An 18,144-nucleotide genomic window follows, 5' to 3' on the forward strand; every position below is an offset into this window, starting at 1 on the left:
TTTGCCACCAATGTTTGAAGATATGAATTAACACTATTAATGAAAGAATGGCAAGGTTTTACTTATAGGATGCACACAATCCCAACCAGAGTTACAAGTTTTTGTTAGATCTTTGGTTGATAAGATTTATAGATTATATGAGATTTATTATACCTACTGTATATGCTAGAGACACAACTCAGAATATATATATTATTTTTATTCCCTAAGGGGAAGATGCTCCCTTATTCCCTTGCCTTTCCTCCCTGCCAGACACAAAACCTAAGTATATAGGTTTGTACAGAGTATATAAGAGTGACAGAAGAGAAGTAATCATCACCCCTGCCCAACTTGGAAGATTGACATGAAGGGCTAGCCTACACTACACAGGCTCTGCTGATATAGCATACCAGTTACAACTATGCCAGCAGAGCCCCTGCGTGTAGACGCAGGATATACCAAAAGAAGGAATTTTTCTAAACTGGGGTTTTGCTGGCTTAGCTATGTCTGCTTGCGGTGTGGATTTGCACTGCTGCAGCTATTCTACAGCTCATAGTGTGAAGTAGCAGGTAGAGCTCAGTTTATCCATTGGCTACTCCCTCAGCCTTCCTCCCAGCCTTCCCACAAACCCCTTCTGCATTCTTGTGGAGAGAGGCACCATGGAGTGGACTGTAGAGCACAAGGAATATGGGGTCCCCCTGAAAAGTCTCTCCAAGCTTGTCTTCAGTAGAATGTGTTTGAATACCATTGTGAAGAGTCAGGTTAGCTGACACGGTGCTGACTATGACTGACAAGTCAGGGTAGACCTGGGCAAATTGGGTTTGACATTGTGTCAGATAATCATGATTCATGATTAAACTGTAATTAGTCCCAATAGTTCAATCATGCAAAGCTAACATGAGGCCAAACACAATTTGCCCTAGTCTGCCCTGACCACCAGGCCATGGTCAGGACCATGTCAGCAAACACAACTCTCCACAATTATACGCAAAGATTATATAATGTTCTTATGAAGACAAGCCCTCTGTGGCCTACTGTCATGTGCAGCAGAGCTGTGCACTTCTGTTGTACACAGGGCTTTGGTCCCACAGAGCGGGACACAGTGTTTGGACCTAAAAAGGGTAAGACTGAAGCACGCTGAATATCTTTTGCTTAGAGTCAAAGTGCATACTACCCATGACTATTTGCTGATTTTTGAAACACAAGAAGTCTGTAGAACTGAAGAAAGTCTCATTGACTTAGCACTGATTGTTTCCAGTTTTAATATAAGTCGTAGCAGTAGTAGTAGCACCGTAGAGCCTAGGAGCCCTAATCATTTGAATGCAACTAAAGCTTAATGCATCATTCAAAAACTTGGGAAATTTCGTTGCTCTTAATTTAAAATATTTTTAGTCTTCAAACCATCACTTTTTATATGTTTTAAAAGTTAATCTATGAAAAGTTTTTGTCAATGAAAGAGTGAAAAGTCCAAGTATGGAGTTTATGCTGCAAAATTGGGGTCAGTCCTCTTTTCTTTAAAGGTGCCACCAGAAGTCAAATGGGGCGGGAGGGAGGTAGCCAGTTTTCTTTTAAGCTCTGCCCACAAAATAAATTCCACCCCCACGAGACACCAAAATTAGTTGCCATTCACAGTAGGTTGTATAAAAGTTTAAAATATGATCCTGTGTAATCTACTCCCCTTCTGTGGGTTCAGGTTCTAATCTGCAACATCTATAAACAAACCAAAACACTACACAGTTTTTATGTCTCAGACACTTACAGATAGCCATTTTTAATAGTGGTGGTGTTTTTGATTTGGAGTGTATTTTTGCCCAGCTGTTTTTAAAGTTAGGAATTTAGGAAGAATAAACAGGCATGTTGTACAAGGAAGGTAGCTATATATTTTATATACCTGATAAGATAATACTTCGGAAAACTTTAAGAATGGTTGTAAAATTATGTGATAAACTGCACCTCCAGTAGATTTTGTATTTTAATCAGTTTTTATCTATAAATCATAACTATTTAGGTCAAAACTGTCAAACTTGAGTACCAGACACTTCAATGGGAACTACAGGTGCTGAGCACATTTGAAAAACAGGTCACTTAAATGTAGGAAAATGGGTTAATGTAGCTATTAGTTACTTTAAGATCCAAACTAGGAAACGTAACTACAGAGGTCTTTGTGGTTGTGCTTTTCAATGATGCATTCCACTGTGACAGGTCTGCACAACTTGCTTGCTGCCTCCAGGTTTCAAATAGGAAAAGAAAAGAGCTATAATTCAGAACACAGCTGGCACAGATATAAGCAGAAGGCTCTTTCAAAGCATATAGTCAGACTGAACAGCTATAACAGTAAGACTGTCTAACCTTTATAGTTCTATGATTTATAGCATGGTTTATATAATCCTTCATTTTATGAAGATTCATGTAACTCTCCACAATCTATGTCTGAAATAGTCAATTGATACCTAGAACACTTTGTCAAGACTTAGGTTGTGTTAAAAGTAAGATTTACAGTACTGGAACAATGTCGCTAAAATCATTTATGGTTGCATATTTTATATAGTGATCATTTGTTTTCATTTTTATCCAGATGGAAGCCAGTCCAGAACAATCCATATATACACACACACTGGAGAGTGTGGATGGGGACATGAGTGGGTGTGGATGGGGAGGTGAAGAGGTGTGGATGGAAAAGTGAGTGAGTGTGGATGGGGAGGTGAATGCTCCGTTTTCTTTATCCAGTTGCTTTTCTTTCTCTGTTGGCGCCCCCCGTTACAGAGATTAATTCCCACAAGACTCTGCTGTTTCCTCTGCCCGTCCCTGGTCCCTCCCCACTTAATAGAGTGGCTAGAGCAGGGAGGAGGTCTCTGCTGCTAATAGCCAAGGCGGAGCCCAGCGCAGCACTCCCAGCTCCTAGACGCTGAGCCGCTCCATCTACTCACCCGAAGCACCGAGGTAAGAATCCTGGTTGTTACTGTTGTGCAAGTGCCTGGATGCAGGGAGTGCTAGGAAACCGGCAGTGAAGTAACGCCCATTTAAAAGCAAGAGTCCGTGCTTCTGCCCGGACTCTGTTACTCATTTCTTCCATCCTCAGATCCGATGCTTTTAAACCATCGCAAGAAAAACCGGAGTCTACCTGAAAGAGATGAATGTGTTCCCGCCACCATTATATGGTGGTATGATATATGGGATAGCTCAGTGGTTAGAGCATTGGCCTGCTAAACCCACGGTTGTGAGTTCAATCCTTGAGGGGGCTGTTTAGGGATCTGGGGCAAAAATTGGGGATGGGTCCTGCTTTGAGCAAGGGGGTTGGACTAGATGACCTCCTGAGGTCCCTTCCAACCCTGATATTCTATTCAAGTTGCAGTGGGGAAGGTTTAGATTGGATATTAGGAAAAACTTTTTCACTAAGAGGGTGGTGAAACACTGGAATGCGTTACCTAGGGAGGTGGTAGAATCTCCTTCCTTAGAGGTTTTTAAGGTCAGGCTTGACAAAGCCCTGGCTGGGATGATTTAACTGGGAATTGGTCCTGCTTTGAGCAGGGGGTTGGACTGGATGACCTTCTGGGGTCCCTTCCAACCCTGATATTCTATGATTCTATGACTACTAGCCTTGGGCTGTGCCTGTCGGGAGCCTGCACGCGCCAGTATTACTTGTACTCCTGCAAGGAGCGTTTCTAACAGGCAGCTTCTTCCCAAGGGGCTTAGCATGACTGTCCGGCGGCAAGGTGCACACACGAGCTGCAGCGGAAACTGCACGGCTCTAATGTGGGAGAGCGTTGCTGAAATAATATACAGGAAGGTTGTGCTCAGACTCTCCCCAGCACACCCCCGCCCCCCCGGACTTGTGGCACCGTCACTGAGTTGTAAAGATACGGCGCGTTCCCAGTAGAAGAGGATTAGCAGGGAGAGCGCAATTATGCAGAATGGCTAGTGGGGGGGGGCAATTTCTGACGGGGTCGGAACAGTGACCCTAGGGCTGCTGGGGCTGGGTAACGTGTATCCCCGAGCAATGACAATAGAGCGTGTCAGAGCGGGGTGCAGCCGGCTGAGGGGTGTGAGCTTCCTCTGGGGCCCCAGGGCCCCGCGGCCGTGGCTGGGCTTTGCGCTTTGCTCGGGGCGCTCGGGCTCGGCTGGCCGCGCGGGGGGGAAGAGCGAACTCGCGCGTGCGGACGGACAGCGGGTCCCAGCCGGGTCTCTGCACCGCGGGCGGGAGGCTGCGTTCGCTGCCGGAGCAAAACTTCCACGCACGTTGCATTCAGACAGCAGGCAAGTCTGGACTTCGCCCGTCCCCACACCTGCGTTTCTGGGGGCTGGGGGGGGGGGGCGCAAAGGCCAGCAGGGGGGAGCTCCGACTCAAGCAGAGAGCGAGACGGTGAGCGAAGGTCCGTGCTGGAGCCCGAAGCGCCCCCGCCCGCGGGACCTTTCAGCCGCTCCGTCTTTGCAACCAACTACGCGCCAGGCGACTTGCACCGCGAGCAGGACCAAAGCAGCTGGGTTAAATAGGGGGCGAGTGAACTGGGGATTTCCATGTATGGCTCATCCCCCGCAGCAGCTGTTCTGAGAGGGACATGAACAGGGGCGCTGAATGGGTCCCACTCCTTCTTCTCCCCTTTCCCTGGAGGCTCTGCGAACGGTGCGTGAATAACCATTCCTGGGTGAATTTCTGTGTGTTTGATCATCATTCACCACAAGTTCATCTACAGTTAAAATCTCGAGCGTACACGCATTTTAACCTCCGTCTGAGAAATGCCCATTTTAAAAGCGGTGCCATGTAGGCTGGTGAGAGAGAGAGAGAGAGGGAGAGAGGGAGAGAGAGAGTGTTTTTCTGGTTTACTTTTTCTAAAAATACCGTGAAAGTGCCTATAATATCAGTTTGTGTCAAGTACTGAACCTATTTACATTGTGCTTGAAAACGGCTCTAGTATGTTTCTGTTATCAAATACAATATCATCATGGTGGCAGCATGAAGGAAATTCCTGTGCGTAGAAGATTAAAAACAGCTCCTTCTTACAGGAACCGGATTTTAAAATATATGTGGAAGTTTGTGATGTAATCTGAGCCATTATATCGTGTTATAAATGCTCAGAGGTTAAGTGACTGGAAGCTGCCATAGGCCAGAGAATTATTCCATTTACTAGGCTGCTCTCCTTGTTCATACAGCATACACCATGCTTCAGAAAAAAAGAACAAGCCTATCCAGCCTTGTCATGCACCTGGTCCATGTGAAGGGGAAATCTTGATTATTTTAAAAGGCATCCATGCAACTTCAAATAGGATCAATATAAAAAATAAATTACAACTAGTTTCAAGTATTATACGGGCTCTTGTTCAGGCTGAGAAGAGCTGGTGGTCAAGGTGCTGATGGTGGCTGGACTACACTACTGCTCCCATCATAGCTACCAGTGGTGGAGCAGTACTAGTGATATTTCAAGATTAGGAAATCTGAAGAAAAATGTTACAGTAAACACAGGCAGAGTGACTGAATAGGGAATTTCTTCAGCGTTCCAGAAAAACTGGTTTCATAGCCAATTTACTTCCATCTAACAGAGTGGTAGATGGAAGTAGCAAGAGGCAACATAGTCTAGTGGATTGTGTGCATTGCTGACAGCCAGCAACTCTGAAAGTCTACTCCCAGCTCCAGTACAGCCTTGCTGTGTGTCCTTTCACAAAGCACCCAATGCTTGAAGGTGTCTGAAGGTGGGCATCCACAAATCCAGGCACCCACAAGTACCAACAGTTTTGACAATTTGAGCCTTATGATCTATTTCAGTTTCTCCATCTGTAAATTGGCATAATACTTGAGTCCTAGGGGTGGTTATTTTCTATTTTTAAAATATTTCACTGGGTATATGTAAAGGTTTTCTTATGTAATCTTTGTTGGAAGATAGCCTAAGGGTTTCACAAGGACTATCTGTTTGCTTCATACATGAATCACTTTATCTTTAAGATAAAGGTAGGCATAAAACTTAATCTAGGTCTTAATACACTGCAATAAAATACCTAACTTTTCATTTGACTTTTTTTAAGTTACTGTTTTGAAGATTTATTCTCCCATCCTTTTTGTTAGACTTTAGGTAAGTAATTCCCATTCATACTAACAGTAGCTGTTACAGTAAATAAATGTACAAATAGAACCCTTGAATGTTCTGCTTGGCGCATGTACTGCTGTTAAAGAATTAACCTCTGTTTCTACCATTGGAGCAAAGCAGACCCATACTTCATTGTTCTTGTGCAGCACAAATAATGTGCATCATCACTGTATTTTGTGTTGTTTAGGAGAAAACAAAACATGTTCTACAGATTCTGGTGGCTTTTGTGGATACTAGGACAGCATGTGTTTTTGGCACAAAATCTCAATGAAGACAAAAGAGATGGAGTAAGACGACAAAAATCTAAGCATCTTCTGTCAAATACTGTAGAAAAATATCCCAGTCCAAGTGATCAAGGTGAATTTTAACACATTTTTTTCTTAACATTTATTCAGATTCTAGACTGTATAGTTAACTTGCACTTAAAGCAGTATATTTACAACCTGCAGAGCTACTCCCACTTACAATTTCATTTGCCATATTTTTACACTTAGATGTATAGTTCATTTGGGTGAGAGAAGAAGAGCTTAAAAGAGCAAGGTTGGAGGATTCTTGTGTTACATTCTCAATATTTTTGTCTATCAGCCATGGTATTATCAGTAAAAGAAAAGTGGCAGATAGACATTTATTCAGAAGCAATTTTCTTAGGTTTTCAGAAAACTAATTGTCATAAATATAAAGGGAAGGGTAAACCCCTTTGAAATCCCTCCTGGCCAGGGGAAAGCTCCTCTCACCTGTAAAGGGTTAAGAAGCTAAAGGTAACCTCGCTGGCACCTGACCAAAATGACCAATGAGGAGACAAGATACTTTCAAAAGCTGGGAGGAGGGAGAGAAACAAAGGGTCTGTGTCTGTCTGTATGCTGCTCTTGCCAGGGACAGAACAGGAATGGAGTCTTAGAACTTTTAGTAAGTAATCTAGCTAGGTATGTGTTAGATTATGATTTCTTTAAATGGCTGAGAAAAGAATTGTGCTGAATAGAATAACTATTTCTGTCTGTGTATCTTTTTTGTAACTTAAGGTTTTGCCTAGAGGGGTTCTCTATGTTTTTGAATCTAATTACCCTGTAAGATATCTACCATCCTGATTTTACAGGGGGGATTTCTTTATTTCTATTTACTTCTATTTTTTATTAAAAGTCTTCTTGTAAAACACTGAATGCTTTTTCATTGTTCTCAGATCCAAGGGTTTGGGTCTGTGGTCACCTATGCAAATTAGTGAGGCTTTTTATCCAACATTTCCCAGGAAAGGGGGGGTGCAAGTGTTGGGAGGATTGTTCATTGTTCTTAAGATCCAAGGGTCTGGGTCTGTAGTCACCTAGGCAAATTGGTGAGGCTGTTTACCAAACCTTGTCCAGGAAGTGGGGTGCAAGGTTTTGGGAAGTATTTTGGGGGGAAGGACACATCCAAACAGCTCTTCCCCAGTAACCAGTATTAGTTTGGTGGTGGTAGCGGCCAGTCCAAGGATAACGGGTGTAATATTTTGTACCTTGGGGAAGTTTTGACCTAAGCTGGTAAAGATAAGCTTAGGAGGTTTTTCATGCAGGTCCCCACATCTGTACCCTAGAGTTCAGAGTGGGGGAGGAACACTAATATTACCTAATTTGCACTGTGTTAGGCCCTAAGCTTGCAAACTTTTAAGTACACACTTAGGTTTACAAACCTGTGTACTCCCATTGAACTCAATGGGAGCAGGATAAATGAAGTGTTCTAAAAAGTTCAGTGCACCACCTAGTCAGAGATGCAAGTCTATGAATATATTTATTAATTATTTGTATTACAGTAGCCTCTAGAGGTCCCAACAGAGGTTGGGGACCAATTATGCTAGGCGCAGTATGCCCACATTATAGTGAGAGACAATATGCCTACCTTGGAGAGCTCACAATTGAAATACACATGATAAAGTGCAGGAATAAAAACAAAGGCACCGAAAGATAAAGTGACTTGCTTAAGATCATACTGCAGATCAGTGGCAAGGCCAAGAATATGACCCAGCTCTCCCAACTCGCCATTCAGAAGTGAATCTTCTGCAGGGGTGGGCAAACTTTTTGGCCCAAAGGCCACATCTGGGTGGGGACATTGCATGCAGAGTGATGAATGTAGGGCTAGGGCAGAGGGTTGGGGTGCAGGAGGGGGTGCACAGTGCGGGAGGGGGTCAGGGCATTGGTGCAGGGAAGGGTGCAGGAAGGGGCTCAGGGCAGGGGGTTGAGGTTCAGGAGAGGTGTGGAGTGCAGCAGGAGACTGAGGGCAGGGGGTTGCGGTGCAGGAGGGGTGCAGCAGGGGGCTCAAGGTAGAGGTGTGGGGTGCAGCAGGGGGCTCAGGGCAGGGGTTTAGGGTGCAGGAGGGGTTTGGGGTGTGGGCTTCGTCCCTGTGCCGCTTACCTGGAGTGGCTACAAGGTGGCAGTGGCGCGCACCGGGGCCAGGGCAGGCTTCCTGCCTGTCTGCCCTGTCCCTGTGCTGCTCCAGGAAGTGGCCAGCACCACATCCCTGAGGCCCCTGCCGGAGGGGGCGGGGGCAGAGGACTCCGCACACTGCTCTTGCTTGTGGGTATCTCCCCTGAAGCTCCCATTTGCCATGGTTCCCCATTCCTGGCCAATGGAAACTTCGGGGGAGGTACCCACAGGCAAGAGCAGCATGCAGTGCCCTCCACCTCACATCCCAGCACCAGAGACCGCAGGGACATGGTGCCGGCTGCTTCTGGGAGCAGCCCACAGCCCATGGCGGTGGCAATCCTGTGGATCAGATCCAAAGTTCTGAGGGGCTGGACCCGGCCCACGGGCTGTAGTTTGCCCACCCTCGATCTTCTGTGTCCCCGCCCTGGTAAGATACCAGGTAGGAGTTCTGAATGAAGGTCTAAATATCTTCAGAACATTCCTCATGCCAGAGGATCGTACCACTTTCAGAAGGTTTCTTCTCCCCCAAGAAGGTCTCCCCCCAACTGCAGAAGGTTCCTCATCCCATAGACTCTAAACCTCTCCCAAATTTCAGAAGGTTCCTCATCCTTACGTTTATTATGCAAGTATTCTAAAACTTCCAGAAAATTGGATTTCCACTTTCAAAGCCTACTATGTACATACAAATATATCATTTTATGAGTAACTTAGCTTCCTAATGTAATTAAACTCACTTATCTAACAAATTTATTCCAGATGAAGATTGCGTTCTTGAAATAGCTTTTCTACTGGACAGTTCAGAAAGTGCTAAGAACTATAATCACGAACAACAGAAAAAATTTGTATTAGGAACAGTGAACAGTATGAAAGAAGCTCAAGTCAATTCTGGACGTACTCTCAGCTGGAGGATGGCCTTACTTCAGTACAGTAGCACTGTTCTCATAGAGCAAACTTTCCGAGACTGGAAAGGTCCTGAAGCTTTCAAATCCCGCATTGCTCCCATAACCTACATAGGCCATGGTACCTACACAACATATGCTATAACCAATCTCACACAACTGTACATGACTGAAGGGACTCATGGCAGTGTGAAAGCAGCTGTGCTCTTGACAAATGGAGTGGATCATCCAAGAAATCCAGATATTTTTGCAGCTACTGCTGATGCTAAGCATCAAGGAATTGTGTTCTTCACAGTAGGAATGACCAGAGTGGCTGAGGAGGTGGCCAATGCTGCCAAGCTTCGACTTCTGGCCAGTGTCCCAGCATCAAGGTTTGTTTTCAACCTCCAAGAGAAAGGAGTTGTGGAGAAAATTGTGAAAGAAATGGTATGTATGGACCAAAGATTTGAAACTATTCTAGCCAAATATTTAAAAAGCTGCTCTCTTCTGAGTGTTTTTAATTTTTGGTGTTCTTTTAAAAAAAAATCAGTATTTTATGGGTAGAAGCAACACTCTAAATTCCAATCTAATACAGTTCATTTGCCATTTGTCATCATTCCAAAGCACAAGTTTCTCCCTCACTCTCCTCCATGATGTGGGATATTTTTATTATTTTTTTCCTCAGGAAAGGTATTTTAAAACTTTTTTTAGTTTTCTTTGTTTAAAAAGATAATTAACATTCTAATTCTTTCTTCTGCAACAAGCCAGAGAGTTTATATTGTTTTAGTCACAGAGACCAGATTCACCTCTGGCATAAGCACTCCTCCATAGACTTTAACAGAGGCATGTCCACTTAGCACATATCTGAATTTGACCCTAAATCTCTATAAGTGTCCACTGGAAAACCTACCAGGGAGTCGAGAAGCAAATGTGATTCCAGACCTGAAAGTTTCCTGCTCTTCATCACTGTTTTCTCTTGCTATTACTTACTATATCATTGGAGTCATAGTAGACTTTCTGACAGCATTAGTTTGACTGAAAGGATTAGTGTGTGTATGCTTATGTGTGGGTTAACGTTACAAAATAGGAACTGAAATATAAAATAGATTAGAGAATTTGATGGAAGTCTTTTAATAACTTGAAATTGTGTTAATTAGTTGCTGAACAAGGAATAGATTTCACTCACTGTAATCAAAGATAGAGACAGGTTTCAGAGTAGCAGCCGTGTTAATCTGTATCTGCAAAAAGAACAGGAGTACTTGTGGCACCTTAGCGACTAACAAATTTATTTGAGCATAAGCTTTCGTGGGCTAAAACCCACTTCATCAGATGAAGTGGGTTTTAGCCCACGAAAGCTTATGCTCAAAGGAAAAAGATAGACAACATTCTTGGCTTTCTGGATAGCAACATGCATTTTTTCCTCTATAGGTGGATTATGACCTCTAATTTCTAATTTTGTTTTCAATGTCTGTCTTCACAGAAAGATCTGGCTGAAGAAGGGGTAAGTAATTAACTGGTAAACAAAATATGAGAATTGCTATTTAATCATGCTGTCCTGTAAATAGTATATGTAATGTAATAAATATTCATGTAATAGAAAAATAACTATGAGGGACTAGATAATGAGATACAATTCAATGGGGCTACTCATGTGAGTAAGGTTTCATATGTTAGTCTTTGCAGGATTGGAGCCTTTATTTCTTTCTAAATTTAAATAGTTTACAAGAATTAGAGAAACTACAAATTTCTGTGGCCTGACATACTTTACATTTTCAAAGAGGAACAATATCTCAAATATATAGTGATATCAGATAAAGCCTAAGTAATAACCCTAACCCTAAACCCTAACCCTATGTATAGATATAGATAGTGATATTCCACAGCCTTCCATCTTTACTGATCTCCTGCTGCAGTCTAAGCTTCTTCCCATGTCATTTTGATAGCTTTCAATTCTGCCTCTATTGTGCATTTTCATGTTATCCTTGGTGTATCTTGTCATCTTTTTCCCTGGGTGTTCCAATGCCTGTCTTGTTACATTGTTTGTATATTTCTTCCGTGTATTTCACGGCCATCTCAATCCTTCATTCTGTAATCTCCTGTCCTGTCGGCTTCTGTTTCATCCTCCTCCAGTGTTCTTCATTTGTGATTTTTTTTCTGGAGATCTAATAGAAGTTTTGTCTAAGGCAGCTGTTTATGAAAAATTGGAGTTTAGATAGTAGCATCTTAATAAGTCTTCAAGTTTCAGAACCATATACTAAGACCAACTTTACAATTGCATTAGATATTCTAAGTTTACTTTGGAGGGCAAGATTTCTATTTCTCCAGATCAGACTTAAAGTTACAGAGGCATGTCTGGCTTTTGATTTTCTGGCTGTAATGTATTCATCTGTTCCACCTGGTGTATTTACAATTCTGCCAACATACGTGAAACACTGGAACTGTTCTATGTCTGTCCTGAAAAGTATGATTGGTATTTCTTGTTCAATGTTACTACAGGCGTCATACAAGAATGTCTTATGTCACCCACAATCTTTTTACAGCAGTAGATTGGGTAATAAGAAAGACCATAAAAGAGCCAAGTGACATAAAATGGATTTTCAAACAGAAGTTAAAGGACGTTGGATTTGCAGATGACATTAACATGCTATTCCATATCAATAGAGATGTGCAAGGCAAAACAAATGATCTCCAGGCCTATGCACAATTAGTAGGGTTGAAAATAAACACAGAGAAAACAAAAGGAATGAGAACCAACGCACAACAAGAAACACCATAAAAAGAATGACATTGACAATAACTTCTCCTCTCCTGCCCTCTCCAGAAAAATCCTGCTCTAAGCAAAGCTTCCTATAACCTGAGAGGGAAGACAAGCCAAATGATTCCATGAAGTCCTCTAGGGATCTTGCTATGCTAATCAAACTTCCCTGTAGGCATTCAGATATGATGGTGATGTGTGACAGTACAAAACCCTAAAATGGATTACATGCTGTTGTCCTTGGGAGGCACATTATCTGGGATATTCAGATAATGATGCTTGGGGTGCCCACTTGTCTAAGTCTTAAAGTTGAATAGAGATTTAATAAATAATTTTTAAAAACTTTTTCCATATGTATTGAGTCTTCATATTTTATGGTTTGGAAGCATAAAAAAAGTAACTACATATAATCACTGTGGATCAGTGATCCACTGACACAATATAAATGCAAAGTAAAGAGAAAAAATGCAGGACATTTATTAAAATTAATTTTATTAATTAGATTATATTAATTTGCATATAAGCATTTTGTTTATGCATTTCTATAAGGTCAGATTATGACCCATCCTGCATGCCTGTGCAATGGAATAAGGGGGTGTAAGGATGTATGGTGCCCCCTTATTCCCCTGTACCAGCTACCCCTACAACAGGTAGTTGTGTAAGGTGGGTTGAGCAGCACAGAGTTATTACATTCCCCACCACCACCATGCTGCACAACAACATGCTACCCCTTACAAGGGGGTTGTGGCAAAGTCATGATTATGTGATGTGATATAAAGGATTTCTTGGCTTGGGTGTGGGACGACCACATTACTTATGAGCGGTAAAGTAACTGAATGCAATTAAAAGATACAAAGTTGTTTATTCTACAGAAGTAATTCATTGGTGCTTGTAGATTACCTATATGGAAACTGAAATGTTGCAATGTTTTCTGGCTTACCCATTAAAGTGCACTGATTTGCTGTGAACATTTTCATTCAAAGTGTCCCCAAGCTCCCACATGTAACTGTGAGAAAGGGGAAAGAGGCCTTCCTGGCCCTGCCGTAAGTAGCTGTCATTTCTCATTTTCCTTCTGTCTTAGTGAATAATGCATAATGTAATTTGCTATTAAGTTTGTTCTAGGCATTTTGATTAATCCTCTGAATCTGATCCATGAGACAAAGTTAGAGCTATAAGTAGTATTTCTTTGTACTTACACCGTGTGGAAGTGTCAGATCAATGAGAAATGTGCGGAAAGTTTGCCTGCTATTCATGAGATCCTCCTTTCTAAAAGGGAACAGCTATGTGATTTATGATCTGCCAGAGATCTGCTTTGGTCATAGCAGATGTACAAAAAAAAAACAAACCCATGGTTAAAGGGCAAAAAGAAGGCTTCATCTCTGTGGAAGTGCAGAGTTATTCTACTGATTCAGTCTGACAGCCAGACCAGATGACTCATTAGCTCCAAATCAGGAGTATAAAAAAACTGAGTTGCTTTGAGGCAAGAGGTAAGGAGAAAAAAAAGAGAGAAAGGAAATCCTGGAGGGTGAAACATTAGGAATTTCCAACTCAAGAGGGAACTGGCTTGAGGTACATATAGAGAAGAGGGGGCTTCCTTTGGAGAGTACATCGAACTAGACCCTCCAAGCAAAGATGCAGGATTGTTTCATTGTCAGTCCCAATGAACTAAACTGCAGGGTTTAGCTGTCAAACTGAATCCTGAAGCCTTTGAACAGCCCACTATTATACTCATTAAAATCGAACTGAAGTATAAAAGGATTATATATTCCTTGCCCAAGGTCACAGAGTCTGAGGCAGAGTTAGGAATAGAACCCAGCAGTCTTGACTACTTTTTTTCATTGGACCTGTTACAAACACTAAACTTTACTGCCTCTTCCTTCTATAGACTAGCACTTTTAGTTTAAACTAATATATATTATACAGTTTTTGTTTAAGTTACAATAAGATATCACTACTTGAAGAACACAGGTATCTTTTATATGAAAGCATACTTTTCAAAAAGTTCAATACAAACATGCATCATTTAAACAGTGCTAAAATGAACAACTGTGACCTCTACAAAAACATCTGCATCTGTTTTCAGATGAAATCAGTCCTAGGTGCTTTACAGCAATGTTAAGAAGAAAACAGGTTTTCTGTGCAGGTGAGCATGTCCCTCCCAGACATGCTGTTTGACATCTGTGATAACTACACTGGTTTGTTTAAGGTTCAGGAAACAAATGACCAAAATATAATTCCTAAAGTACTACATACATTGCCAAAAAAATCATTTTATTTAATAACTCCTTTTGTGGTGAAGTTACTTGAACCTGTCTAAAAGTACTGAATGATTTATACAGAATTTGGGATGTGGGGCATATGATATGTGACTGTTTTATTACATAACTTTTTTATTTTGCTGTTTTTAGGGTAAAAAGGGTCGTCCAGGTGATGATGGGGCTCCTGGCCAGAAAGGAGTAAAGGTGGCATGTCTTTTTAAAGATTTAGTAAAAGCATCCAATATTTTCATTTGAACTGAAAGAATAGTAATGTATGTACTTAGCATTTATGAACTGGAATAGTTCATCTAAGTTATTTAGTCCTTCTTTTCTCTTGAAGTAAAAAAATACACATTAATGTAATTTGCAAACAGAACTTCTATGTTAGTATTTTGCATATAAGATAATTAAAACTTTAGAAGAGGGAGCTGGTATGCATCCTTTACTATGTACTAAATTATACTAAAGAGAACAATGTAAGTACAGGTCAAAACATTACATTTTCCTTGTTTGACTGATCTTGATGTTGGATTCTTCATAGGGGGATGCAGGTCTCAATGGAATTCCAGGAAAAGATGGAACAGAGGTAAAAAGGAAATCAGTATTTTCTCTAGTCATTACATTGTTCATTTACTTCAAGGATGTGATCCCATGTTTGCAATAAACATTATAATAGCCAAGCAGAGTTTTCAGGTCCAGTTTAGCATCCAGTGATTCGTTAACACAAGAAATAAAAAAGAGTTAGAAAAACTGAAAAGGAGTATTGTTGTTTAAAGAATGTGTTTAACTCTTATTTAATAGTAATGGGAGTTACAATTACACACTTCCATTGGGGTTATATACTCCCTTCAAATGATTTAATCTTCTATATTTGATATATTCAGTTTACAATCTTCCTTGTTAGGAATTGAAGAAAATTGATTAGGGAAGCAAAGGGACAGATGGAGAAGAGTATGGCCAGCAGAGTTAAGAACAATAAGAATTAGGATTTTTTAACTATATTAGGAACAAAAAGAATCCTAACTGTGGTATTGGTCCACTACTAAATGGAAACAGTAGAATTATCAATAATAATCCAGAAAAGAAAGAAGTATTCAATACCTATTTCAGTTCTATATTTGGGGAAAAACAGAAGATATCATCATCATAGGATATGGCTAACACTCTTTCCATTCTACTAGTATCTCAGGAGGATGTTAAACAGGAGCGATTAAGTTAGACATTTTAAATCACCAAGTCCAGATAACTTGCATCCAAGAATTTGTAAAGGGCTCACTGAGGAGCTTGTTGGACCATTAATGGTGATTTTCAATAAGTCTTGGAACACTAGGAAAATTCCAGAGGACTGGAAGAAAGATAATATTGTGCAATATTTTAAAAGGATAATGGGAATGATCCAGAACTTATAGGCCTGTCAGTCTGTCATCGATCCTAGGCAAGATAATGGAGCAGCTAATACTGGACTCAAGTAATAAAGTATTAAAGGAAGGTAATATAATTAATACAAATCAACTTGAGTTTATGGAAAATAGATCCTGTCAAATTAACTTGATATCTTTTTTTGATGAAATTACACGTTTGGTAGATAAAGGTAATAGTGTTGATTTAATAGACTTCTGTTACGTGCTTCACTTGGTACTGCATGACATTTTGATTAAAAAACTAGAACAATACAAAATTAATAGGGCACATATTAAGTGAATTAGTGGCCTGCTAACTAACAGAGGCTCTGAAGCACAATGGATAGTGCATTGGCTTTCTAGATCTGAGAGGGTATTCAAAGGATGTGGATTTGAATCCCGCCAGAGTTCAGCTTCTTTTTGGACAAAGTCACCAGCCTGGCCTGGATGGGGAGCAACTGTCAACATGAAATATATTGATTTTTGGCATAGTCCCACATGTCATTCTATAAGCAAACTAAAGAAATGTAGTCAAGAATAAATTAGTATCAGGTGTGTGAAAATGGGTTGAAAGACCATACTCAAAAAGTAGCCATCATTGGTTCACTGACAAACTGGGGAGAGGTATTTTGTCGGATACCGCAGGGGTCAGTCCTGGGTCCAGTACTATTCAATATTTCCATTAATGACTTGAATAATGGAGTTGAGAGTATGCTTATAAAATCTGTGGATGACACCAAACTGGGAGGGTTTGCAAACACTTTGGAGGACAGCATAAGAATTCAAAATGACCTTGATAAATTGCAGAATTGGTCTAAAATCAACAAGATAAAATTCAATAAAGATAAGTGCAGAGTTCTTAGGAAGGAAAAATCAAATGCACAACTACAAAATGGGGCCTTACTGGCTAGGTGGTAGTACTGAAAAGGATCTGAGGACTATAGTGGATCATATTTTGAATGAGAGAGTCAGCTGTAGTTATTATTATTCTGAGATGTATTCACAGGAGTGTTGTATATAACTGTCCCACTCTACTCAGTATTGGCGAGGCCTCAGCTGGAATATTGTGTCCAGTTTTGGGCAACAGACTAAGAAAGATATGGACAAATTGGAGAGAACAGCGGAGAGCACCAAAAATGATAAAAGGTTTAGAAAACCTGATCTATGAAGAAAGGTTAAAGAAAATGGACATGTTTAGACTTGAGAAGAGAATACTGAGGAAGGACCTGACAGTCTTCAGATATTTTCAGGGCTGTTATAAAGAGGATGATGACCAATTGTTCTACGTGTCCATGAATGTAGTAGAAATAGTAATAGGCTTAATCTGAAGCAAGGAAGATTTAGGTTAGATATTAGGAAAAGCTTTCTAACAATAAGGATAGTTAAGCTCTGAATAGACTTTCAAGAGAGGTTGTGGAATCCCCATTACTGGAAGTTTTTAAGAACTTGTTCAACAAATACCTGTCAGGGATGGTCTAGGTATACGTTGTCCTGCATCAGCACAGGGAGCTGGATTAGATGACCTCTTGAGGTCTCTTCCTGCCCTATATGTCTATGATAGATCTCAAAATGTAATTGTACATGGGGAATCATCAATGAGCAGGGTCATTTCTAGTGGGGTCCTGCAGGGATCAGTTCATGGCCCTATTCTAGTTAACGTTTTTATCAATAACCTTGAAGAAAACATAAAATCATCACTGATAAAGTTTGTAGAGGACACAAAAACTGGGGGGAGTGATACATTTCCTGCTGTTAGAATAATAAATTTTTGAGGCCATAAGGAACCATTTTGACCATCTACTCTGACTTCCTGTGTAACACAGGCCCAATTCCTTTAAAAGACAACCTAATATATTAAATAGGAGGAAAGTATTACTTTTCCATTTAAAAATGGCTGTAGCTGGCATAGGGGAAGTATGCGATCATAAATGGCAGTGGAGGTAGTGTTTGTGATTGTGAATGTGAGGGAAGGTGGTCTGCAAAACACTCTGACATGTGGTCCAGTCTATGAAAAAGTTTGAGAATTCCTGTTATAATGAGTTATCAACATTTACCAGTAAAGTAGTTCTCACTATGTCCCTGATCCAGCTGCATGACCAACATGCTTTCATTGACTCAGTGAGATTCCACACAGGCATTGGGGTCTGCACAGACAAATATTCTTGCAGGACTGGAAACCTGATTTACAATGGAAAGAAGAATATCAGCATTATTTCATTTTGCCACCTGTAGTTATTAACACTGGGTTCAGCTTTGTAGCCTTTCCACTCACATAATAGTCATACAAGGATTGGAAAAACACAAATACAGCAGTTCTTTCAGAGTTGCACTGTACATTTCCCCCCGTGCTGAGTTTCCTCCAGTTTTTTAAAAAGTTTTGCAACAAGTCTGAAACTTTGATGTCCTC

At 40.9% G+C, this 18,144-nt stretch overlaps 1 protein-coding gene across 1 annotated transcript in view; it reads left to right on the plus strand.

Moving 5' to 3' along the window:
- The first annotated feature begins 2,882 nt into the window (after positions 1-2,882).
- LOC311528057 (uncharacterized protein) overlaps positions 2,883-18,144 on the plus strand; it is a 70,412-nt gene continuing 55,150 nt past the window's right edge. The window contains exons 1-7 of the mRNA XM_084642675.1: positions 2,883-2,919; positions 6,244-6,413; positions 9,203-9,771; positions 10,805-10,825; positions 13,063-13,122; positions 14,488-14,541; positions 14,879-14,923. Of these exons, the coding sequence (XP_084498801.1) occupies positions 6,257-6,413; positions 9,203-9,771; positions 10,805-10,825; positions 13,063-13,122; positions 14,488-14,541; positions 14,879-14,923 (906 nt within the window). The 5' untranslated portion in view covers positions 2,883-2,919; positions 6,244-6,256. The remainder of the gene's footprint in view (positions 2,920-6,243; positions 6,414-9,202; positions 9,772-10,804; positions 10,826-13,062; positions 13,123-14,487; positions 14,542-14,878; positions 14,924-18,144) is intronic.

The sequence above is a fragment of the Lepidochelys olivacea genome, assembly GCF_965140295.1.
Source record: "Lepidochelys olivacea isolate rLepOli2 genome assembly, chromosome: 11".
NCBI lineage: Eukaryota > Metazoa > Chordata > Testudines > Cheloniidae > Lepidochelys > Lepidochelys olivacea.